Source organism: Hyperoodon ampullatus, assembly GCF_949752795.1.
Source record: "Hyperoodon ampullatus genome assembly, chromosome: 2".
Classification (NCBI taxonomy): Eukaryota; Metazoa; Chordata; class Mammalia; order Artiodactyla; family Ziphiidae; genus Hyperoodon; species Hyperoodon ampullatus.
In genome coordinates this window covers 161,619,807-161,645,105 of record NC_136915.1, presented here as the reverse complement: position 1 = coordinate 161,645,105, position 25,299 = coordinate 161,619,807, and the positions used below count along the sequence as shown (strand labels likewise).

The 25,299-nt window shown below is 36.3% G+C and overlaps 1 protein-coding gene across 4 annotated transcripts in view; it reads left to right on the top strand.

The window, feature by feature from the left end:
• Positions 1 to 25,299, top strand: part of TDRD5 (tudor domain containing 5) — a gene marked incomplete at both ends in the record, with an annotated part of 90,835 nt that overhangs the window by 18,116 nt on the left and 47,420 nt on the right. For all 4 annotated transcript variants that reach the window (XM_079696398.1, XM_079696397.1, XM_079696396.1 and 1 more), the window contains 2 exons: positions 10,484 to 10,567; positions 13,822 to 13,878. In XM_079696398.1, coding sequence (XP_079552524.1) covers positions 10,484 to 10,567; positions 13,822 to 13,878 — 141 coding nt within the window. The remainder of the gene's footprint in view (positions 1 to 10,483; positions 10,568 to 13,821; positions 13,879 to 25,299) is intronic.

Here is a 25,299-nt window from a genome sequence, read left to right as displayed (position 1 = left end):
GTTACTCACAGTCCTACTGCCAAAAGATAGTTTTCACTCCTGTTCCTTTCTTTTTTTCTTTTTTTAAATAGAGAAAAGGAATTTTGCCTTTTAAAAAAATATTTATTTATTTATTTATGGCTGTGTTGGCTCTTCGCTTCTGTGTGAGGGCTTTCTCTAGTTGCAGCAAGTGAGGGACACTCCTCATCGCGGTGCGCGGGCCTCTCACTATCGCGGCCTCTCTTGTTGCGGAGCACAGGCTCCAGACGCGGAGGCTCAGTAATTGTGGCTCACGGGGCCAGTCGCTCCGCGGCATGTGGGATCTTCCCAGACCAGGGCTCGAACCCGTGTTCCCTGCATTGGCAGGCAGATTCTCAACCACTGCGCCACCAGGGAAGCTCCACTCCTGTTCCTTTCATAGTGATTTCCCCGTTGTTTAGATTTCTTTTATTTTTCCTGACATTTCCTGTGCTGGAGAGACCTGACACCAGCATGGTCATCTTCCTTGGTAGACAAACTGACTGTATGTTTGTCAATTCCTGTCTTTATCTTTGAAATTCAGAAGGTTACAATGAACTAACTGTTGGACTCTTTTTCATTAATTTTATCAAAAAAATTTGCATTTTTAAAAATGATTTTTTTCCAAACTGATATACAGAAAAGTACCAGTATGTTCTACAAAAAATGGTATGTTAGTGTCTGTTTTCTCCATGCCTTTTGGTTATATAACCCATGGGATTTCATGTGGTTGTTAAAAACTCAAATGTTAATTCTTGAAACGTGGTTAAATACAAAAATATTTTCTCTGACCGAAAGCTACACATAGTCTAATTGTTTCATATCCATTTTTGGTTACTGACAAAGTTGAACTTTTAAAATTGTTTATTAGCCACTTTAATTTATTTTGATGAATTATCTGTTCTCTTCCTTTGCCTATTTTTCTCTTGAGATATGCTCATCTTAATGAGTGGAAGAAAGTTTGCTTAGTCAATTTTTACTTAGTGAAGTGAAGAAATTTTGGCTGTCATAGGCTAGAAATTTATTTTTCTGAATTGTCATTTTTCCTTTTTTGAAATAGAAGTTCACAAGTTAGGAATATCAAATCTATTAGTCTTTTTCTTTTACTTCTGCCTCTGATCTCATACCTACAAAGCTCTTCCCCGCTTGAAGGTTTAAGATTGGTTTCTCACTCATCATAATCTGCAGTATATTGTAGACAAAAAGGGAACTGTTATTTGTTTGAGAGACCATGATATGCCCTGCATTTTCTTATATTGTCTCATTTTAAGTTACTCATAAAACAGGATACCTGGGATATTAGACTTACAATTCCTGTTTTACAGAGAAAGCAGCTGAGGTGTGAGAGGTTAAATAACTTCTTAATTAGAAAGTTTCACTGCCAAAACTTAAACTCAGATTTGTCCGTTCGCATTGTTCTTCATGGTTCTGCATATGCATAAGCATCTAGAGGGAGACAACTCATATCTTTTTCAGCTTAAATAACCTACTATGCTAAGGAGATGCTCAATAAGTCTTAGGAAATTAACTCTAGTGAACACATGGCAACTAGATGTGTCATTTTTCCAGCTGAAGACTCAAATAATAGCCTTTAGAAGCTTTATTCAAATTGCAATGCAGCAATGAACTTTAAATTAGGATCAGCTCACTTTTTTTTTGTATAGAAAAAATTTTGAAAGTTCACAAGAGAAATAATTATTCAGAATAAGCATTATCTGTTTTCTAGTCATTCTGATGAGTTTTGAAATATTTATCTGTCTCAAATTCCCTTCGTCTAAGACCCTAACAGCAATGGAATGCCTAACATTTCCACTGTTAGTGCTAATGCCTTACTCAAAATTATAGTCATCCAAAGACTTCAATTAAACTGCTCATCTGCACTAAGAATAAATAAAACATAAACCTCCATTTTATAGTAACACACGCATATACACAAATCAAAAGATTAATTTACCCTAAAGAAGATCCAGGGATCATGGGAATTCTACATGCAGATTTGGAGGGGAGAGAAGTGACAAGGTTAGACACCAAAGAGAAACTTGCCAAGCTCATGATGTTGCCCAAGGTGAAATTCTGAATTAGAAGCACATTTACCATGTCTGAATGATGTAACTAAGTAGAATCTAAATCAATGTGACTTTAATATAAATGGTGTTCTGTGCCTCCTGTGTAATGCTCTCAGAGTGCTAGGCCAGGCAAGTCTCCAGGGCCAGAAGACCTGTTGGGTTCCTGAGTCATCTTTGGGCTGGGGGTCCATTGGGAGATAAAGCTTTGGAGGTTAATAAAGACTGGGACCCTGAACGTTTCAGTATTCAGCAAGTGAAGTGAAGGAATTTTGGCTGTCATAGGCTGGAAATGTATTTTTCTAAATTGTATATTATTTTTGTATATAAAAAACGTATATTATTTTTGTCATAGAAAAAACATTTAAAAAACAATCAGTTTCTCCTTTGTAAAATGAGGACTGGAGTTTCTTTTTCACCTGCAAGAGGAACAGGCAGGCTTGTTCATTAGTATCCTACCTTTTCCCATTTTCCTGCTTTATTTCACAAAAGCAAATGGTTAGAAAAATTTAAACCCTGTTTTTTTTTTTTATTTTTATTTATTTTTATTTTATTTTTTTTATTAGTTTCTGCTTTATAACAAAGTGAATCAGTCATACATATACATCTGTTCCCACATCCCTTCCCTATTGCGTCTCCCTCCCTCCCACCCTCCCTATCCCACCCCTCCAGGCGGTCACAAAGCACCGAGCTGATCTCCCTGTGCTCTGCGGCTGCTTCCCACTATCTATCTACCTTACGTTTGGTAGTGTATATATGTCCATGCCTCTCTTTTGCTTTGTCACAGCTTACCCTTCACCCTCCCCATATCCTCAAGTCCGTTCTCAAGTAGGTCTGTGTCTTTATTCCCGTTTTACCCCTAGGTTCTTCATGACATTTTTTTTTTTTAATTCCATATATATGTGTTAGCATACGGTATTTGTCTTTCTCTTTCTGACTTACTTCACTCTGTATGACAGACTCTAGGTCTATCCACCTCATTACAAATAGCTCAGTTTCGTTCCTTTTTATGGCTGAGTAATATTCCATTGTATATATGTGCCACATCTTCTTTATCCATTCATCCGATGATGGACACTTAGGTTGTTTCCAGCTCCGGGCTATTGTGAATAGAGCTGCAATGAACATTTTGGTACATGTCTCTTTTTGAATTATGGTTTTCTCAGGGTATATGCCTAGTAGTGGGATTGCTGGGTCATATGGTAGTTCTATTTGTAGTTTTTTAAGGAACCTCCATACTGTTCTCCATAGTGGCTGTACCAATTCACATTCCCACCAGCGGTGCAAGAGTGTTCCCTTTTCTCCACACCCTCTCCAGCATTTATTGTTTCTAGATTTCTTGATGATGGCCATTCTGACTTAAACCCTGTTTTTGCAAGACATGAATAATCTATTTACCACAGTCTATTCAATTTCCTTTATTTTGACCTCTTCAGAGGAAGTTTAGATGAGGGATGAAAATGTGAATGGGCAAGTATGGATTAGCTATTATCATTCTAATGAATGAAGCCTCAGACACTGTCCAGCCCAGCTCTTCAGAATTCTCTGCCTTAGTGTACAGACCTAGACTACAGCTAACAGTGATGTTACTTCACTTCCCATTAACAGGTTATTGCCCGTAAGAGAGTTTGGTCAGAGTAACAGGGATCTGGCATTTCTTTGTTCTCCAGTCTCACAACTAAGAGTATTGTCAATGAAAAAAATTAATAGTCGATCTAAGAAAGAAATGGGAAATTTTATTCGAGCCAACCTGAGAATTATAACCCAGGAGGCAGTCTTTCAGAAAGCTCTGAAAACTGTTCCACCTGTTAGAGGTCAAGGCACAGTTACATCAGTGTTTGAGACAAAGGGTTATACATCAAAGTAACATACTGACAGTTTACATAGTTCAACAGGGCAATTAGTAGGTTGTTGTGACCCCCCTACAGGATTGAGAAAGGAATTTTTATCTCCTAAGGAGTTACTTTGCTGGAGCCAGGAGGAAATTGTTTTTTGCTTTTATTTTTGTTTTTTGGCAAGTAGGCATTCCTGTGTCTTTTAAGGGGATCTAGTTAATGTATAATGCAGATGTACAATACACAGTAAAGCAGGTAGTGGCTCAAATGCGCAGAGAGAGAATTTTATGTTTAATTTTTCTTGTCCTGTCTTAACATAATTTTATTTCATCAGTACCCCATCCTACCCTACTTTTAGAAAACTTATTGTAATATTCAGCATGAGATTTAAAGTAGGTACACCTGGAATTATAAAAGAAGTTCTGGTCTTAAATGAATTAAAAATCAGGGCTGGGTCTTAGTTTGCAACTAACTTTTTCACTCAAATAATTGATAGTTTTTACATGAATTAGATGCTGTGATTGGTACTGAATATAAGAAAAGAAGGATTTTAAATTTCACGTGATGACCTGGCTCCAGTGTCTATTAAGAGTGTCCTCAACAAGTAACTGGAAAAAAAAACACACAAAAAAAAACAAGTAACTGGATCTATTAAACAATTACTGTCAAAAGGAGCCCTTCAGTAGTTCTTTAGTGCAATTCTCTGGAAGTTGCATTCTCTGGCCAACTTAGAGTAGCTGTTCCCTGCCTATTTTCCTGTGAGTTCAGATGAAATTTTTAGTTTGGCAAGTCAAATTTCATACTGCCTAGCTTTTAGTCAAATGAGATACTTAGCAAATATTTGAGCAGTTGAAAGCGTCACTTCTGTATGTGTGTCTGTGCCAGTTTTGTGATCTTTATCGGAAACGTATTGTTTTACCACATGGCCAAAAGGTCTGCTGTATATTCCTCTAAGATGTAACTTCTGTTCCTTTCTGCTTTTAGCTTCATGTATCTTCCTTCCAAAATGCTTCCACCCTCTGTTTCTAAATATCACCCAGGTGTCTATGTTTTTAAAATTTTTCTCTTATTACAAAAGTAATACAGATAGATTGCAAAAGATTTGAATACAGGAAAGCACAGAAGAAAATTAAAATCACATATTCTTTTATCACCCAGAAAAGTTGACCTTTTCTTTAAAAAAAAAAAATTTAGCATCATTCTGGTTCAGGTTTGTGACTTGCTTTTTTAGTCAGAATTATGAATTATGAACATCCCACATTGTTAAATATTGTAATGTGACATAATTTTTAATGGCACTATGGATATGCCATAATTTTTTAACTTGGGGATTTTTAAAATTTTTTTTTATTGGGGTATAGTTGTTTTACAATGTTGTGTTGGTTTCTACTGTATAGCAAAGTAGAAACCCTATGCTATACAGCAAGTTCTCATTAGTTACCCATTTTATACATATTAGTGTATATATGTCAATCCCAACCTCCCAATTCATCCCACCCCCTCTTTCCCCCCTTGGTGTCCATACATTTGTTCTCTATGTCTGTGTCTCTATTTCTGCCTTGCAAACTGGTTCATCTGTACCATGATTCTAGATTCCACATAAACTTGGGGATTTAGGCTGTTGCTATTTTTGCAATTAAACATAACCTTATTGATGAAAATCTTGCTCAAATTTGCAGATATCTCTGTTACTCCACAGGATAAAATTCTAGAGGAGCAATCACTACATCTAAAGGAACATGTACTTTTATAGCTTATCATGTATGTAGTTAGGTTGTCCTCCATAAAAGTTGTTTCAGTTAACACTCACATAAGATGCATGTGTATGTGCTTCTTTCCTTGTACCTTTGCTAGTACTCAGTATAAATGGACACTTCTTCAGAACACCCTCCCCTGACCTCTCCCTCCTCACCAACCCTAGTCTAAGTTAGATCTCACATTGCTTTCCTAACACTTTCAGGCATAGTATTCTATCATGACACTCCGTGGGTTTTTCATAATGTTTATCGTAATTGTAATTATGTAGTTATATGACTGTCTCATGTTGGTCTCCCATCACTAGACTGCAAGTTCCATGAGGGCAGTGATCATACCTAGTTTATTTACCCCTGTATATTCAGTGCTGAGTACAATGTGAGGCACATAGTTTGTGTTCAGTACATATTTGTTAAATGAATAAATGAGCATTATTGTAAAAATAATATTCCAATTTGATAGGCAAATAACTATATCTGACTATTAATGTCTGTTTATTAGAGGTTGAACTTTATGCTTTTATTAGCTAGCTAGTGTTAATTTTTAATCAATTGCCTATTCATATCTTCATCCACTTTTTTGAGGAGTATATCTTTGAAAAAAAAAAGCTCTTCTCTGCCCCTTCTCTGGTTCTGTAGGCTCCTATCTGCATATGGCATATATATATAGTGGGTTAGTTTCCATCTTTATTTATGCCCCTATTTATGATCTTTTGTTCACTTGATTTATTGTCCATTTTTTCTGTTTGGTGTGTAGGCATCTGACACTAAAGCATTGTTGAAATCAGGGTGTCCTCTTGATTACTTTCTTCATGTCAATCACTGATTATCTCCCACTCCTACTTTCCCCCCAACATTATAACTTTTACCCTCTACTTATCTACTTATCTACTTATCTAGATATTCCCAGGATTACTTGGACTTTAAAAAATCTCCATCACCGTCACCGCATTCAGTTTAAAGTCAGCTTAATTTACTCATCTAGCTTGAGGCAAACAACATTTTTTTCTTATCTTCTTGAGATGCATTCTGTTCCTAGCTAAGAGCCTATCATTTTTTTTTTTTTTTTTTTTTTTTAGCAAATATGAATCTAGTTTTCTTTTTTTTTTTTTATAGTGTTTATTTTTACTTGTTGACAGTTTGCTTTATCTATTTATTTATTTTTGGCTGTGTTGGGTCTCCGTTTCTGTGCGAGGGCTTTCTCCAGTTGTGGAGAGCGGGGGCCACTCTTCATCGCGGTGCGCGGGCCTCTCACTATCGTGGCCTGTCCTGTTGCGGAGCACAGGCTCCAGGGGGCCTCTCACTATCGTGGCCTGTCCTGTTGCGGAGCACAGGCTCCAGACGCGCAGGCTCAGTAATTTTGGCTCACGGGCCCAGTTGCTCCGCGGCATGCGGGACCTTCCCAGACCGGGGCACGAACCCGTGTCCCCTGCATCGGCAGGCAGACTCTCAACCGCTGCGCCACCAGGGAAGCCCGAGCCTATCATTTTGACATCTTAACCCAGGCTTGGCAAATATTGGGTTGGCTAAAAAGTTCGTTCGGTTTTTTCCATAAGATGGCTCTAGTAGCACCTAGTTGTCTTTAGCTTCATTTGAAACAATTTTGTTAGATTGTATTGTGACAGCTGTCATATCAACATGCATTAAAAAAAAAACTTATCAAAATTGGTGAATTTTTGTGTAGCTGTGAAAAGTGACCCTTTTTTTTGTCCCCTGAAACACCTAGCACAGTGGTAATTTACAGTAAGCCCCCTACGTACGAACCTTCAAGTTGTGAACTTTCAAAGAGGCAAACGTGCATTCCATCAGCGCCCGGTGTGAGTGAAATTGCAGCTTGCCCTCTGTCTCCTATTGCTGACGATCCTTCAGCTCTACCGTCTCGCACCTCCTTTCCCTCCTCCAGTCAGTAACTCTTCTTGCCTGTTCACTCTATGCCAGCCCCTGTATGCCAGCTGTTGTACTGTACTACTGTACTTTTTGAGGTAGTGTACTGTAAGATTAAAAATGTTTTCTTTATTTTTTTGTGTTTGTTTTTTATGTATTATTTGTGTGAAAAGTATTAAAAATCTATTACAGTACAGTTCTATATAGTACCTAGGCTAACTTTGTTGGACTTAACGAACAACTTGGACTTCTAAATGTGCTCTTGGAACTCATTTGTATGTAGGGGACTTACTGTAATAAGTTGTTGTATTGAATCTTCAATGGTGGGAGCATGTTGGGATGTGAAAAATCAATTATCTTTAGGTTCTCCCATTGTTCACTGGGAGAGCTTTAGGGAATTATCCCATGGCAGATCCAGAAGAAATGTAATGAACCTAAGACCAAGGGCTGAGGCATTTTGTGAAAGTTAGTTATATAATCTTAGGAATCTAATTCCCCCTTTCTCAGATCCTACTTTCATGTCAGCCTTAGGAGATAATGAGATTGTATTCATTTTTCAGATGAAGAAACTGAAACCTAAAAGGTCACACAGTTTGTAAGTAATGACAGGCCAAGTGGCAATATGAAGAAATACTAAAAAAAAGCTTAGAAGGAATAAATTAATAGTGATTATGTCTATGTGATAGGATTTTAGGTGATTTGTATTTTTCTTTATATCCTTGTGTTTTTTCTAATGTATATTTTTTACATTTACTTATCAGCTCTAAATATAACTCCATGATCTTTCATTCTACTTTTTATAATTTTAAAAATATCCTGAATTTTATTATTTGCTTTCCTGTTAAATTTTATTCACCTGTTTGTTTTTTTAACATCTTTATTGGAGTATAATTGCTTTACAATGGTGTGTTAGTTTCTGCTTTATAACAAAGTGAATCAGTTATATATATACATATATCCCCATATCTCCTCCCTCTTGTGTCTCCCTCCCACCCTTTCATTCTGCTTTAGGTTTCCACTCTGTGGCTCTTCACTGGACCTTGGTATCTGGATATGTTCCATGATACTCTCTACTCCTAACTTCCTGTGCTTCCAGCTTATTTTTTCAGTTATTCCCATGCATCATCTTTTTACCATATTGGGGCCTCTCTATGCCATTGGCTTCTCTTTACTAAAATCCTCTGACCCCTACTATCTTAACTCAGGCCTCACCTATCTTTACTGCCTACCTGTTGAGTTTAGATAATCATCCATTTTTTTCCTCAACTTTATTTTTCCACTTTCTCAGCTGTCTGAGCTCCCTTTCCTTTCCTGCTGTTCTCAGGAGTGGGCCTTGCTTCTGAACTCACAGAGAGAATACTGAAGCTATCAGATAGTAACTCTCTCCACCTGCTGACCCACATTTACAGAGCCTTCCTGTATCCCTACTGGTCCTTCTTCATTTCTACTACAACAGCAGGAGCTCTCCTTCCTGTCTCCTTAAGGCAAGACATCCCACTGGTGCCCTGGCTCACTCTCATTCCTGGCTCCCAGGGACCTTCCACCATCCCATCTCTAACCTGCATTAAATAATGTGTTTAATAAACATTGAATAATTTTATAAACAGAAGAAAATTTAGTAACAAAAATCTTTACTGGGTAAAAGTATGGGATTTGGGGGCTTCCCTGGTGGTGCCGTGGTTAAGAATCCACCTGCCAGTGCAGGGGACATGGGTTCGAGTCCTGGTCTGGGAAGATCCCACATGCCGCGGGGCAGCTAAGCCCGTGCGCCACAACTACTGAGCCTGCTCTCTAGAGCCTGCGAGCCACAACTGCTGAAGCCCGCATGCCTAGATCCTGTGCTCCGCAACAAGAGGAGCCACCACATAAGCCCGTGCGCTGCAATGAAGAGTAGCCCCCACTCACCACAGGTAGAGATAGCCCGCGTGCAGCAGTGAAGACCCAATGCAGTCAAAAATAAATAAAAGCATAAAAAAAAAAGAGTATGGGATTTTGTAATTGAAGACTCAATCTAGTTGTTATAGAGAATGTTAATTATCCTGGAAAATTTCAGTGTTTAGTTTTATAAAGAGTCCAACTACATAAAAAAGGACGAGGGAATTCCCTGGTGGTCCAGTGGTTAGGACTCCCCTCTTTCACTGCTGAGGGCCTAGAATCGATCCCTGGTCAGGGAACTAAGATCTCACAAGCTGCGTGGCCAAAAAAAAAAAACCCCGAACAAACAAAAAACCCTCAAACCTTTCTACATTTTTAATGTCTATATGTTAAATGTTAAAAAAAGTCTATATGTTAAAAAAAAAAGAGAGAGAATGAAATAATGCCATTTGCAGCAACATGGATGGACCTAGAGATTGTCATACTGAGTGAAGTAAGTCAGACAGGAAAGGACAAATATCATATGATATTGCTTATATGTGGAATCTAAAAAAGTGGTACAAATGAGCTTATTTATAAAACAGAGAGTTACAGATGTAGAAAACAATCTTATGGTTACCAGGGGGGAAGTGGGGAAGGGATAAATGGGAGATTGGGATTGACATATACACACTACTCTATATAAAATAGATAACAAATAAGGGCCTACTGTATAGCACAGGGAACTCTACTCAGTACTCTGTAATGACCTATATGGGCAAAGACTCTAAAAAAGAATGGATATATGTATATGTATAACTGACTCACTTTGCTGTACAGCAGAAAGTAACACAACATTGTAAATCAACTATAGCCCAATAAAAATTTTAAAAACTATATTAAAAAAAAGAGTCCATCAACTCTAAATGTATTTTATAGGGTATGAAATGTTACAGTGCCTCTTAGGAACACTATTCTTCCATTTGATTGACGTACATTTCCTTTGATAGATGTTTCCTTTAATACTGTTCAGATTTATCTTTAACTATTTTTTTTTTTGACTGTAACTTGAAAATTTTTTCCCCTTTTTTCATAGTTGGAGAATACCTTCAAATCAGTTATTGCACAAACTGGACCTGGAGGGACTATCAATCCAGAGCTAAAACATAAGATAAAATTTGTAAGTGTTTGCTGTTTCTGGGAAATGGATGAGAATAATTGATTATACATTTGGGTATCATTTGTGGTTAATTTTAATTTGCCTACAAATATTTTAGTTTTATATTTATTCCTGATCTTTTCAAATATATTACAAATGGAGTGGCTAATTTTTTAAGATTAGAAAAAAATAAATTTCATACTCCTAAATATTTTTAAAGTTCTCAAAATTATTTAGAAAATGTAAGTTCCTCCAAAAATTCTCTTTTCTTCCCCTCACCCCAATAAATCATTGTTAAAAGTTGAAGATCTTTCCAATACCAGGTTTATATGTATGTATGTCAAGTATTATTCTAAACAGTGCATGGTATCCCATTGTGTTGGTATACCGTATTTCATTTATGAAATCCGTTATTAACATTTGGGTTATTTCTAGCCTTGGCTATTAAAAAATGCTGCAGTTAATGTCCTTGAACATTTATCTAGAAGTAGAGTTGCCAAAGGTATTGAATATTTTTGTTTTGATAAATATTACTAAATTGTCCTCTAAAAGGTTTGAGCAAATTTACACTCCCACTGACAGTAAAATGTCACTATCCAATCATGTTGTTTTAACTTATACCTCTTGATTTTTACACTGAGCATCTTTTCATATGCTTAATCGCCATTTACATTTCTTATGTGAATTGCATGTTCATGTCCTTGGCCTAATTTATTGTTTCTCCTCATTAATTTGTGAAAGCTCTTTGGCTGTTTTGTGTTGGGCCAAAGGGTATGTATGTTTAAAATTTTGGTGGGAGCTGTTAATTCTGACTTGAATGGTCAAGAGTATCGTTACAACTCTTACTGCCTTACTTTATTCTGTTTCAGCTGTTGCGGTTTTACTGGGAGAAATGCAAAAACCTTGGTGCATTCAGGCCCTGTTTTTTTGTTTGGACATTTGACTAAGTGTCCAACAATTATTTACTTATTAACAATTATTTATTTATTTAAGGGTGTTCAATATGACTTTTTTTTATGGTAACAAAAAACTAGACAAAAATTAAGCATTCTTTGAAAAAAGAATTGCTTACATTATCCACCCAAACTAGGGAGTATCATGTGGTTCATAAGAAGGTTTAGGGGCTTTCCTGGTGGCACAGTGGTTGAGAGTCCGCCTGCCGATGCAGGGGACACGGGTTTGTGCCCCGGTCCGGGAAGATCCCACATGCCGCGGAGCGGCTGGGCCCGTGAGCCATGGCCGCTGGGCCTGCGCATCCGGAGCCTGTGCTCCGCAACGGGAGAGGCCACAACAGTGAGAGGCCCGCGTCCCAAAAAAAAAAAAAAAAAAAGAAGGTTTAGGTGTGTCTCGATTAATTTACATGGAAGTATCTTCTTGGTATATTGTTGGACTTTAAAAACAGGTTTTATAGAATAGCACGTTTAGTATTGTCCTTTCATGTAAAAACTGTAATGTGAGTATGTGTGTGCATAAAAAGGTTTCTGAAAGGATGTTTTCTGAAATGCGACAACAACTGTCTCTGGGTCATAGGATTTTGGAATAATTTTTACTTTATATTTTTCTGAAGCTTGAATTAGAATTTTTAATAAGATATAATATCTGGAAAGGTCTAGGAAAACACAAAGCTTTTTATACCTTATTGGGATAGAACAAGTCCACTTCTAGGAATTCATCCTAAAAATATTTGCACAAGTATGCAAAATGCAAGTATGAAGATAATTGTTGCAGTATTTGTGATGATGAGAAACAGGAAACAGCCATACATAATTAAATAAATAAATTTTATTATATTGACTGTTTGAAGAAACTATAGCTAATGATACTGAAAGCCCAGCCTCTGTACTCTTGTGTCAAATTGAATCTCGGAGACATAGAGTTTTGGGTGAAGTAGAAAAGAATAGCTTTATTGCTTTGCCAGGCAAAGGGGGACACAGCAGGCTCGTGCCTTGAAAACTATGTGTCCCAACCCAGGGGAGTCTGGTGAGGAGTTTTATGGCAACAGTTCAAGGGTGGGCTTGCTGATAAGATTAAGGTGTGTGAAGGGGCTGCATTCCTTTAATCTCCTCTCAGGTAATCTTCTTGAAGAGCTTTTCTGGTTCCTTTAGTGTGGCCTCAGGTGGTCTTCTCTGGTATGAAGAATGCTGACGTCTTCCATTTGTTACGTTTTAAGTCTATGAAGAGCTTAAAGACATTGTTATGTATATCCCTTGAGGCAGAACCAGGACGCTGTTCCAAGGCTGCACTGTTTTTTCTTGGCTGTTTCTCCCTTGACTCTGCATCCCTTCCCTTCCCGGATTAGCAGCTGTTCATATCTGCCCTTTGGAACTCAGTAAGGTCATGGAGGCTGGAGTCTGTTCCCTACAAGCAACGGGGGACATGGAAAGGCTTCTGTGCCCAGGAGCCCAACAGGGTCCTGCTCAGTTTCACTAGGAAACATGTTGATCTATATTTACTGATATGGAAAGAAGCCTGTGATATGATACTAAAAAGCTGGAGAAGTAATGACCTTATTTTCATATTCAGTAAAGGTATTTTTATGTGCATATGGACAAACAATGGCTACTATCTTTGTTTAACTATGTTTTCCAACATTTTCTATAGTGTGCATTGTATTTCTTTTCTGCTAGTTAGAATGCTTGAAATTATGCCATAGAATATTTATTTTATGTGAGCTAAAGCTAATTATGTTAGCTGAGCTAAAGAACTATGTATAGGAATTTCTGGGGAGTTGTGGCAGTGCAGTATTATACAAGAATGATTTCTGAACTCTGGAAATTTTGGAATTCACTGCCTTTTTTGGTTGTTATTACTTTTTTTAAAACTGGAAACTGGGACTTCCCTGGTGGTCCAGTGGTTAAGACTTTGTGCTCCCAGTGCAGGGGGCTTGAGTTCAGTCCCTGGTCAGAGAACTAGATCCTGCATGCCACAACTAAAAGCCCACATGCCACATCTAAAAGATCCCACATGCCACATCTAAAGATCCCTCATGACTCAACTAAAAAGATCCTGCATGCCACAACTAAAGATCCCTCACGCCGCATCGAAGATCCCGCATGCCGCAACTAAGACCTGGTGCAGCCAAATAAATAAATATTAAAAAAAAAAACCTGGAAACTGTTTTTTAAAACAATACTGTGACTTAAATTCATTCACTCAATAATAATGTTATTTTTGCCTTGTTACTATTTAAATTTATACTTTCTTATTTTGATATTTTGTCACCCAGCATTCCAGTGGTGTCTATTTATATTGTATTTCAATTTTCTATTTATTAGGTTGTATCCAAGTTTCCAGAGGGTTTACTTATTTCTAAACTTCTTGGAGAGTTTGAGGTGAGTGTTTTCTTTTTCACCAACCATGTTTTTTTATGGCTTGCTTATGTTTCTCATGGTTGATAGAAATTTTGTTGCTATTCCTTGGATCCTCCAAGTCTATGCTCTAGAACTTAAACATCTTGCTTTGCATTTTGGTGGCCTCTTATTTACTAAAAGAGTTAAGAATCTGATTCTTAATAAATACTTCATTATGCATAGGAAGAATATTTTTACTACTATTGTTATATTATTAGAATAAAAGTTATTTTTCATGTCTGATAATACTAAGTGTCAGTGGGGATATGGAGAAACAGAATAACTCATACACTGCTTGTGGGACAAAACCCCTTTGGAGAGCATTTTGGCAATATCACTTTACTTGAGGATATGCACCCCTGATGATTCAGGAGTTCTATTAATACTTCTACAGATACACTTTAGAGAAACTCTTAAATGTGCACATGAAGACATACATATGACACGCACATTGCAGCACAGTAAAAAACTGGAAACAAATTAGATGGCTATCAGTAGGAGAATGGATAAATAAATTGAGATTGACATTTATACAATGGAGTAATATGTAGCAGAGAAAATAAATGAACTAGATTTCATCCATGCACCATGAATCATTTTTGGAACAATTATGTTTTAGTGAAAAAAATCACATTGCAGAATGATAATTCAGATACTGCCATATACCCAATTTTTAAAAATGGGTTAGGTGTGCCAGTCTCTATTTGGAATGCCTTTCTTATAGAAGTTCATTTGTTTTCACAACAGAGTGAGGCACAGAAAAGTAACTTGCCTAAGGGTCAGGTAGCCAATAATGAGGGGAGCCAGGATTTGAAACCCTGGCAGTCTGGCTTTACTATCCTAACTCTTAACTACTATGTCATGAACACTATCATATATTTGTACATATGAACACGGATGTTGTGAGATACTACATAGCATAATGGTTAAGATACATCACCTCTATGTGCTATTTCATAGATGATATGTAAAGTCAGAATAATATTACCTACTTTATAATAGAGTTTTGTCAAGTTTAAATGGCTTAAAATAAAGTAATTAGAACAGTGCCTGCCACATAGTAATTGTTCGATAACGGTTAAAACTCATAGTAGAATAAAAAAAAGAAAACTTAGAAAAGATGCATATCATCCCTCAGTGATGGAGAAAACTTAATTTCACATTGTGAATTTAAAGAAATGAATCTTTTAGAGCCAAAAAGTTTATTTCAAATAGGCCCATGAGAGAAAGCTAAAACAAAGAGTCTTGATGTTTTTTGGATTAACAAGTAAAGTCACTTATCTAAAAATGAAATTACAGAATAGAGTGTAGGGACTTCCCTGGTGGCTCAGTGGTTAAGAATCTGCCTGCCAATTCAGAGGACATGGGTTCGAGCCCTGGGCCGGGAAGATCCCACATGGCTCGGAGCAGCTAAGTCCACGCGCCACAGCTAGTGAGCCTGTGCTCTAGAGCTCGCGAGCCACAACTACTGAGCCTGTGTGCCACAAGTACTGAAGCCTCTGCATCTAGAGCCCATGCAGTGCAGCAAGAGAAGCCACCACAATGAGAAGACCGCCTACTGCAACGAAGAGTAGCCCCCACTCGCCACAACTAGAGAAAGCCTACACGTAGCAATGAAGACCCAACACAGCCAAAAATAAATAAACAAATAAATAAAAAGAATAAAGTGTAAAATAGAGTAATAAAGTAATAGAATATGACTTAATTGTCACAAAATTTATGGGTAAAAATAAACTTCCTATGCCAGATTCACAACTCAAAGTGAATAGTTTTCTACAACTAACATTTTAGCAAAAGTAGCTTCCTGTAATAAAAATTCATGGAGTTAAGATTAAAAATCAACAATCTTGGAGAAATTAAAATAAACCTTTTTTTTTAAATAGGATTTGTTTTTATATTGGAGTATAGTTGCTTAACAATGTTGTGTTAGTTTCCGGTGTACAGCAGTGTGATTCAGTTATACATATACATGTATCTATTCTTTTTCAAATTCTTTTCCCATTTAGGTTATTACAGAATATTGAGCAGAGTTCCCTGTGCTATACAGTAGGTCCTTGTTGGTTATCTATTTTAAATACAGCAGTGTGTACATGTCAATCCCAAACTCCCAATCTGTCCTTCCCCACCCCGCCTTCCCCCTTGCTAACCATAAGTTCATTCTCTAAGTCTGTGAGTCTGTAAAACAAACCTTTTAATGTTACAGGGAAGCTCTTTGCCCTTCTTAGTAAAAAGACTTCAGCAGAAATTCAACATTATTATTAGAAATATATAATAAGTATAGATTTAATTTAACCTTTATTCTAACTTATAGTAACACTTACTAACCCTTTATTTATCCAACATGTTATAAAAGCTACCTGTGTGATTTGTCCTCTTGAAATACCTGGGCACCAGTCTGCCATTCTTTCAAGATCCTTTGTTAAATTGCTAATTGAAGGGAAGATGGTGCAGTGGCAGCATAGTTTTTGGATCTTCCTGAAGTGCCACGTAACAACAGTCAGAGAAACTAGATAGCAAGACAAAAAATCCACAGACAATACTTATAACAAAATTGGGTAATATATCTCCCATGAATAATTGCTGGAGAGTAATCAGCAGCAGCCACAAGAGCCTCATAATATCAATGTCTGTGCCAGGAGAAAACAGGGAAGCAAGAGAGCCAATGTCTGATGGACCTAGGGACAAAAGAATTGCAAAATAGCCATCAGGTATTCACTAGAGTGTACAGCAAGCCATTTTGAAAACAGCAGCTGAAACTGGATGATATTTTGACTTATCTAATAGCAGAGAATGTTTCATGGTAAGAGTTGAGTAGGGCTGGAGCACCATAGCTCCTGTGAATTTTTGAAACTGACCAGCCAGAGCTCCCTTACAGACATGAATGAAAAATTGAGCAGGATCCGGACAGTAGAAAAAGAGAAGTCTTAGATGTAAGTAGTATGAAGGGAAAAGAGCCAGGAAATTTCAAAATTAACCTACTGTATTTTTTTTTTTTTTTTTTTTTTGCGGAACACAGGCCTCTCACTGCTGTGGCCTCTCCCGCTGCGGAGCACAGGCTCCAGACGCGCAGGCTCAGCGGCCATGGCTCACAGGCCCAGCTGCTCCGCGGCAAGTGGGGTCCTCCCGGACCAAGGCACAAACCCGTGTCCCCTGCATCAACAGGTGGACTCCCAACCACTGCGCCACCAGGGAAGCCCCCTACTGTATTTTTAAACAGTGTATGAAAACAATGGAAGGAGGAGCTCTGTGAAGCAGAAAGCAATCCAGAATGATGTCCTGTAAGTCAGGAAAATGAATTTCACAATTCAGTGAATTTCAACAGAAGAGGATCAGGGTCAAATTGCATCATTGTCTTAAGAAAAAAAGAGAATAAGGAGCAGAATAACGTATCTACTGACAATAAAAGCATGTCAGAAAGATAAGTCCCTAATAAAGATCAAAACTGAAACCTACTTTTTCAAAAATATATATTAAGAAAGTGATACAAAGCATGAAAGAACAACATAAATCTGAATTACACGAATTTGGAAATAAGGTGAACAGTACTCAGGAAAGAATTATAAATAAAAGGAAAAATCATTTCAGAAATGAAGATTAAACTTCAAAGATTACAAGAGCAAAAAATATAACAGCTAATGCCCTAAGAAAAACAGTAGGTAAAAATGAGGAACATTTTGAAAGTGAAAATAAATGAGGGAGGCACTGGGGATCCAGGCATAAAAGGCTCTGTCACTAAGGTTTTTGAAATCTAGTGAGAAACTCAGGCATGCAAATAAATTAAGGTAATATTATGTCTGAGTAGCCTATATTGGAACAATCCTGAAGATAATTATTATAAGTTCTGGACAAAATATTCAAAATCACTCTCTGAAGGTACTAGAAATTGTCCCAAAGCAGGCAGAAACTGGAAAGGAGTCAGCACCTGGAGGAGGGAATGGCACCTTTTTGTTTGCCTGGATTTTGGCCTGATGGCAGGCCCCATACATTGTTTGGAGTTGGAGATTGGATAGAAATCAGAAGTTACTGGCTTCTGATTTGGAGCTACACAAGCAGCTGAGAAATGAGAGGAGAAATCATAGGATGGAGAGAGCTACAGAGAGGGAGCATCAAATTCTGCACATAAGTTCTGCTCAGATCTCTGACTGTTGAACTACACATGCCTGGGGCAGACTCAGAGCAGCCTAGTAAGGCTAAAAGAACTGAATCTATTTCAGCTGTTGCCCACCACGGGGAGTCAGAATTTAAGATTAGTCAAGTTAACTCCCAGCTAAAACTAAGCAAAAAGCAGTACTCTTAGAAGGACTGTAAAAGATTCCAGTCTCTACAGCTTACCTATTATGATGTCCAGGATACAAACCAAAATTACTGGATAGATTAAGAAACAAGAACCCACGTTCTTGTTGTGACCCTTGGTGAAGAGAAAATGTGACCCTTGGTGAAGAGAAAAAATAATCAATGGAAACTGATCCTGAGATGATGCAGATGTTGAAGTTAGCAAAAAGGTTTTAAAGACTTCTTAAAACCACATTAAAAAGAGTGTAGGGCTTCCCTGGTGGCGCAGTGGTTGAGAGTCCGCCTGCCGATGCAGGAGACACGGGTTCGTGCCCCGGTCCGGGAAGATCCCACATGCCGCGGAGCGGCTGGGCCCGTAAGCCATGGCCGCTGAGCCTGTGCGTCCGGAGCCTGTGCTCCGCAATGGGAGAGGCCACAACAGTGAGAGGCCCGCATACCGCAAAAAAAAAAAAAAAAAAAAAAAAAAAGAGTGTAAAGCAATATATGTTCACACTAAATGAACAGATAAGAAACAGTGGAGAAAAAGAAATTATAAAGTCAAATGATTTTCTAGAGTTGAAAATAAAATATCTGAAGTAAATTCACTGCAGTGTCTTAAGAACAAATTGGAAACGGCAGAAGAAAGCATCAGTGAACCCCAGAACAGATTGGTAGAAATGATCCAATCTGAAGAACAGAGAGAGAAAATAAATGAAAAAAAAATTTTTTTAAAGCAGAATCTGGGAGTTCCCTGGTGGTATAGTGGTTAGGATTTGGTGCTTTCACTGCCATGGCCCAGGTTCAGTCCGTGGTTGGGGAACTGAGAGGTACTGTGAGCCGTGTGGCGTGGCCAAAAAAAAAGCAGAATCTGAGAGACCTGTAGGACGATACCAAGTGGCCTGACATATGTGTAATTGTGATGAGAGAAGGATGGTAAGGAGAAAAAATGAAAAGAGAAAAAATTCTTGAGAAAATAATGGTTGAAAATTTTGTAAATTTTATGAAAGAGTTTACAGATTTAAGAAGCCCAGAAAAGCCCACAAAATGAATACAAAGAAAATCTTACATAGGCACATCGTAGTCAAACTGCAGAAAACTCAAAGTAATTAGAAAATCATGCAACTAAAGAAAAATGACACATTGCCATAGAGGGGAACAATGTTAAATATGATGGCTGACCTCTCATTAGGAACAGTAAAGGCTAGAAGTGGAATGACATCTTTAAAGTTTTCAAAAAAACCCCACTCTTTGCCCAATTTTTTATTACCAGTAGTATAGTATCTCGGTAGTATCTTTCAAGAACTTTGAAGAATGAAGGTAAAGTAGAGGTATTTTCAGATAATCAAAAATGGGTAATTAATTGTAAGCAGCCCTGCATTATAGGAAATTCTAAAGAATATTCTTCAGGCTGAAGGAAATGATGCCAGATTGTATTTGAATCTATAGGAAGGATTGAAGAGCACAGGAAATGGTAAATGTGTGGGTATATATCAAAGACTTTTAAAAAAATCAATTAAGTATATGACTATTTAAAACAAAAATTATAACACTGTATAATTGGGTTTGTAACATGTAGACGTAATATTTGTGAAAACCATAGCATAATGAGTGGAGGGGCAGTACATGGAACTATAGTTTGCAAGGTTCTTGTGTTTTATGTGAAGCAATACAGTAAGACTGAAAAGTTAAGGATGTATAGAACAATAAATAATGCAGAGTTAGCTATAAAGCCAATAGATAAATTAAAATGGAATTGTATAAAAATACTCAGTAAACTCAAAGGAAGACAGGGTTTACTGTTCAGCTGTTTTGCTTGAAGGACAACAAAGGAACAGAGTTTGAGAGAAACAAAATACAAATGGAATTAGCAGAAATTAAATAGCAAAAACGTTAGCTGTATAGGCGAAAATATTTGCAAACAATGTGAACAACAAGAGCTCAGTTTCCAAAATATACAAACAGCTCATACAGCTCATTATAAAAAAAACAAACAACCCAATCAAAAAATGGGCAGAAAACCTAAATAGACATTTCTCCAAAGAAGACATACAGAAGGCCAACAGACACATGAAAAGATGCTCAACATTGCTAATTATTAGAGAAATGCAAATGCAATAAGGGATCACCTCACACCAGTCAGAATGGCAATCATCAAAAAGTCTACAAATAGGGCTTCCTTGGTGGCGCAGTGGTTGGGAGTCTGCCTGCCGATGCAGGGGAGCGGGTTCTTGCCCCGGTCTGGGAGGATCCCCCATGCCGTGGAGCGGCTGGGCCCGTGAGCCATGGCCGCTGAGCCTGCGCGTCCGGAGCCTGTGCTTCTCAACGGGAGAGGCCACAACAGTGAGAGGCCCACGTACCGCAAAAAAAAAAAAAAAAAAAAAAAAAAAGTCTACAAATAATAAATGCTGGAGAGGGTGTAGAGAAAAGGTAACACTCCTGCACTGTTGGTGGGAATGTAAATTGGTGCAGCCACTATTGAGAAACAGTATGGAGGTTCCTTAAAAAACTAAAAATGGAGCTACCATATGACCCAGCAATCCCACTCCTGGGCATATATCTGGAGAAAATCATAATTCAAAAAGATAGATGCACCCCAGTGTTCATTGTAGCACTGTTTACAATAGCCAAGACATGGAAGCAACCTAAGTGTCCATCAACAGATGAATAAAAAAGATGTTTTTTATATATATATATATATATATATATATATATATAATGGAATATTACTCAGCCATAAAAAAGAACAAAATAATGCCATTTGCAGTAACATGGATGGACCTGGAGGTTATCATACCAAGTGAAGTAAGTCAGAGAAAGACAAATATCGTATGATAACACTTACATGTGGAATCTAAAGAATGATACAAATGAACTTATTTACAAATCAGAAACAGACTCACAGACATAGATTACATAGGTTACCAAAGGGGAAAGGGAGGGAGGGATAAATTAGGGGTTTGGGATTAACAGACACACACTAATATATATAAAATAGATAAACAACAAGGACCTACTGTATAGCACAGGAAACTATATTCGATATCTTGTAATAACCTATAAGGAAAAGAATCTGAAAAATACATATGTATATAAACTGAATCATTTTGCTGTACACCTGAAACTAACACAACATTGTAAACCAACTATACTTCAATTTAAAAAATGGTATCTGTAAGTCCAATTATATTAATAATTTCACAAATGTAGTGGAGTATATATTACAATTAATGAAGTTATGAGATGGAATGAAAAAGAAAGATGCAACTAAATGCTGTCCACATGAAATACATTGTTAGTAAAAAGATACAGATTGGTTGAAAGTAAAAGATGAAAAAGATATACATACATACAGTAAGCATAAAAGAATCAAAGTGACTAAAAAAATCAGGTAAAGTCAGAATTCTAGGCAAAGTGTATTATCAAAGACAGAGGGACATTTCATAAGGGTAAACGGTTAATTAGGAAGACACAACAGTCAAATGTGTATTCACCTAATAATGCTTTAAGATAAATGATCTAAAAGTTGACAGAATTAATTATGATTTAACTCCACAATTATAGGGGTTTTCTCTTTCTGGCATTTAATAAAATAGTCAAAAAAATGAATAAGGACATAGAAAATCTGAACCACACTCTCTACCATCATGATCTGTTTGACTTTTATAGAACACTGTACCCAACAACTGCAGAATACATATTCTGTTCAGGTACACATGGAACATTTGCCAAGATGGACCATGTAGTTGGCCATGGAATAAGTCTCAACAAATTTCAAAATACTGAAATCTTACAGAGTATGTTCTTCAAGATGGAATTAAATTACAAATCAATACAATGAATTACCTAAGAATTAACCCTCCAGATAATTTGGAAATTAAACAGTTTTCTTCTAAATAACTTATTTTTTAAAATTGAAGTATAGTTGATTTACAATGTTGTGTTAGTGTCTGGGTGTACAGCAAAGTCATTCAGTTATACATATATATGTGTACTTTTTCATACTCTTTTGCATTATGGTTTATTACAGGATATTGAATGTAGCTAAATAACTTATTAAAGACAGAATCACAAGGGAAATTTGAAAATATTTCCAATTGAAAATGAAAATATAACATGTCAAAAATTGTGAGATGCAGCTAAAACAGTGCTCAAAGAGAAATTTATAGCTCTCAAATGCCTAAATTAGAAGAAAAGGAAGGTATAAAATCATCATTGACCTGAAGGTCTACCTTAAGAAGTCTAGAAAAGGGAGGAGCGAAGTAAAGTCAAAATAGTAGGAGAAAAGAAATAATAAAATCAAGAATAGACATTAATAAAATAGCAACAATTAACAAAGCCAAATATTGATTCTTTGTAAGATCACCAAAACTGATAAGCCATTAACTAGTTAAATTAGAAAAAAAGAGAGGACACAAACACCAATATCAGGAAAGAGATTATATCGTTATAAGTTATACAGATACTAAAAGGACAATAAGGAAATATTATGAACAACTGTGCCTATCATTTGACAACTTAGATGGAATGGACAAATTCCTCAAAAGACACAAATTACCCAACTGAGGCAAGATGAAATAGAAAATCTGAATATCCCTGTAAGTATCAAGAAATGGATTTTTGTTATTTAAAAAAAACAAAGCAAAACACCTCTCCACAAAAGAAGGGAGAAGAAGAAAAAACTCCAGGCCCATATGGTTTTATTGGTGAATTCTGTCAAACTTTTAAGGAGGAAATTATATTAATCATACATTGTTTCTTTCATAAAATAGAATGAGTTGGGGACTATTTTCTATGAATACATTATCCTGCTACCAAAACTTGACATAGACATTACCAAAAAACCCAATTAGATCATGTTTATCGTAACATAGGATAAAAAATATTACAAAATAATAGTAAACTGAATCCAGCAATATGTGAACAAGAGCGTATTTTCCCCCAGCAATACAGGTTGGAGTAACATTTCAAAAGGAATTAATATAATTCACCATGTTAACAGAATAAGGAAGAAAACCATATGATCATTTTAGTAGATGCAGAAAAAGAATTACCAAAATTTAATACCCATTTGTAATCAAAACTCTCAGAAAAGTAGGAATAGAACTGAACTTCCTCAACCTGGTAAAGGATAGCTATGAAAAACCTATACTTGTCATACTTAATAGTAAAACACTGGACACTTTCCCCCTAAAATCAGGGCTACCATGTCCATTCGCATGGCTCTAATTCAGTGTTGTACTGGAGGTCCTAGACAGTGTAATAAAATAAGAAAAAAATAGGCACAAAAACTTGAAGTAGTGAAACTGTCATTATTTGTAGAAAACATGATTATCTACATAGAATGTACTAAGGAATCCATGAAAAGCTATTAGAACTAATAAGTGAATTTATTAAGGCCAAAGTTAAGAATATAAAAAAGTTGTCTGTTATATAGATTAATAATAAAAATAATATAATATAGATTAATATAAAAATATGTTATATTTCCATATGGAGGCAGCAAACAATTGGAAAATGAAAATTTTAAAATTCTATTTACAGTAGTGTCAAATTACTTGAAAATAAGTCTAACAAAGAAACATAAGACATCTGTACTGAAAAATACTAACATTGCTTAGAGAAATTAAAGAAGACTAAATGGAGAGCTGTAACATTCATGGGTAAGAAGTTTAGTATTGTTATTAATCTATAGATTCAGTATTGTCCCCATCATAATTCTTGTAGGCTATTTGTAAATACTGACAAATCCATAAGTTTGTCATATATGAGAGTACATAAGGAGTTCAGTTCTTATGCACTCAAGTGATTTTTGATGGAGATGCCAAAGGAATTCAATGGGGACAGGAAAATCTTTTCAACAAATGATTCTGGAACAACTACTTATGTGGGGAAAAAAATGAATCTCAACCCCAACCTCACACCATGTACAAAAATTAGAGATATATCATAGACATAAATGGGAAAAATTCAAAATTAAAGCTTCTAGAAGAAAACTTTATTTACAATCTGGGGATATTTAAGAATTTCTTAGGACGTAGAAAGCAATAATCATTTAAAAGAAAATTGATAATGAGACTTTATCAAAATTTTACTATTTAGGAGACTCCATTTAAAAATTAAAAGGCAGACCACAGACTGGGAAGAAATATTTACAATCATACATCTGAAAAAGGACTCATATCTGGAATACATAGAGAACCTTCTATATCTCCATTACAGAAAGCCAAACAACTCCATTAAAAAAAGATTTGAACAGACACTTCACAAGTGTAGATGTATGAGTGATTAAAACACAAATGCTAGTAAACTCATACATTTTTGGTTCAAGTATAAAATGGTACTACTGTGGAAAATGTTCTGACAGTTTGTTATAAAATAAATGTATATTTACTCTTTGATCCAGAATTATTTATTCAAGAGAAATCAAAGCCTCTGTTCCCCCAAAAGACTTGTACAATAATATTTGTAACAGCTTTATGCTTAATAGCCGCAACTGGAGACAACTCTATTATTTATTAGTATGAAAATGAATAAAGAAATTGTGGTATATTCTTACAATGAAATACTATTCAGCATTAAAAATAAATCAACTACTGATAGATGAACCAACATGGATGAATTTGAGAGACGCTTGCTGCTGAACAGAAGAGTATACAGTGTAGGATACCTTCTATTTGAATTGCTAGGATAGCCAAAGCTAATTTATGGTGGAAAAAGAGAGTTGTTTTTCTCTGGGAAAGAAAGAACTTGCTGAGTGATGGAAATGTTTTATATCTTAAATGTGAGTTTGCGGCACACAGTGTGCATTTATCAAAGCTAATTGAATGATAAACTTAAGTTTTAAACATTTCAGTGTATGCAAATTTTATGTTTAAAAAACTAACAGATATTGAACTCAGTTAATTATGTGCATACTGACATATTTGGGGGTTAAGAGTACTGATGTCTGCAGCTCATGTTGAAATGCATAAAAAAGGTAAGATGGTTTGGTAGGTAGATGGCTATATAGATGATAAAGGAAATATAACAGAATACTAATAATTATATAATCTAGGTGGCAGATGTTCACTGTCCAAGTCTTTCACCTTTTCCTGTGTTTAAAAATTTTCATAAGAAAATACTAGGAAAAAT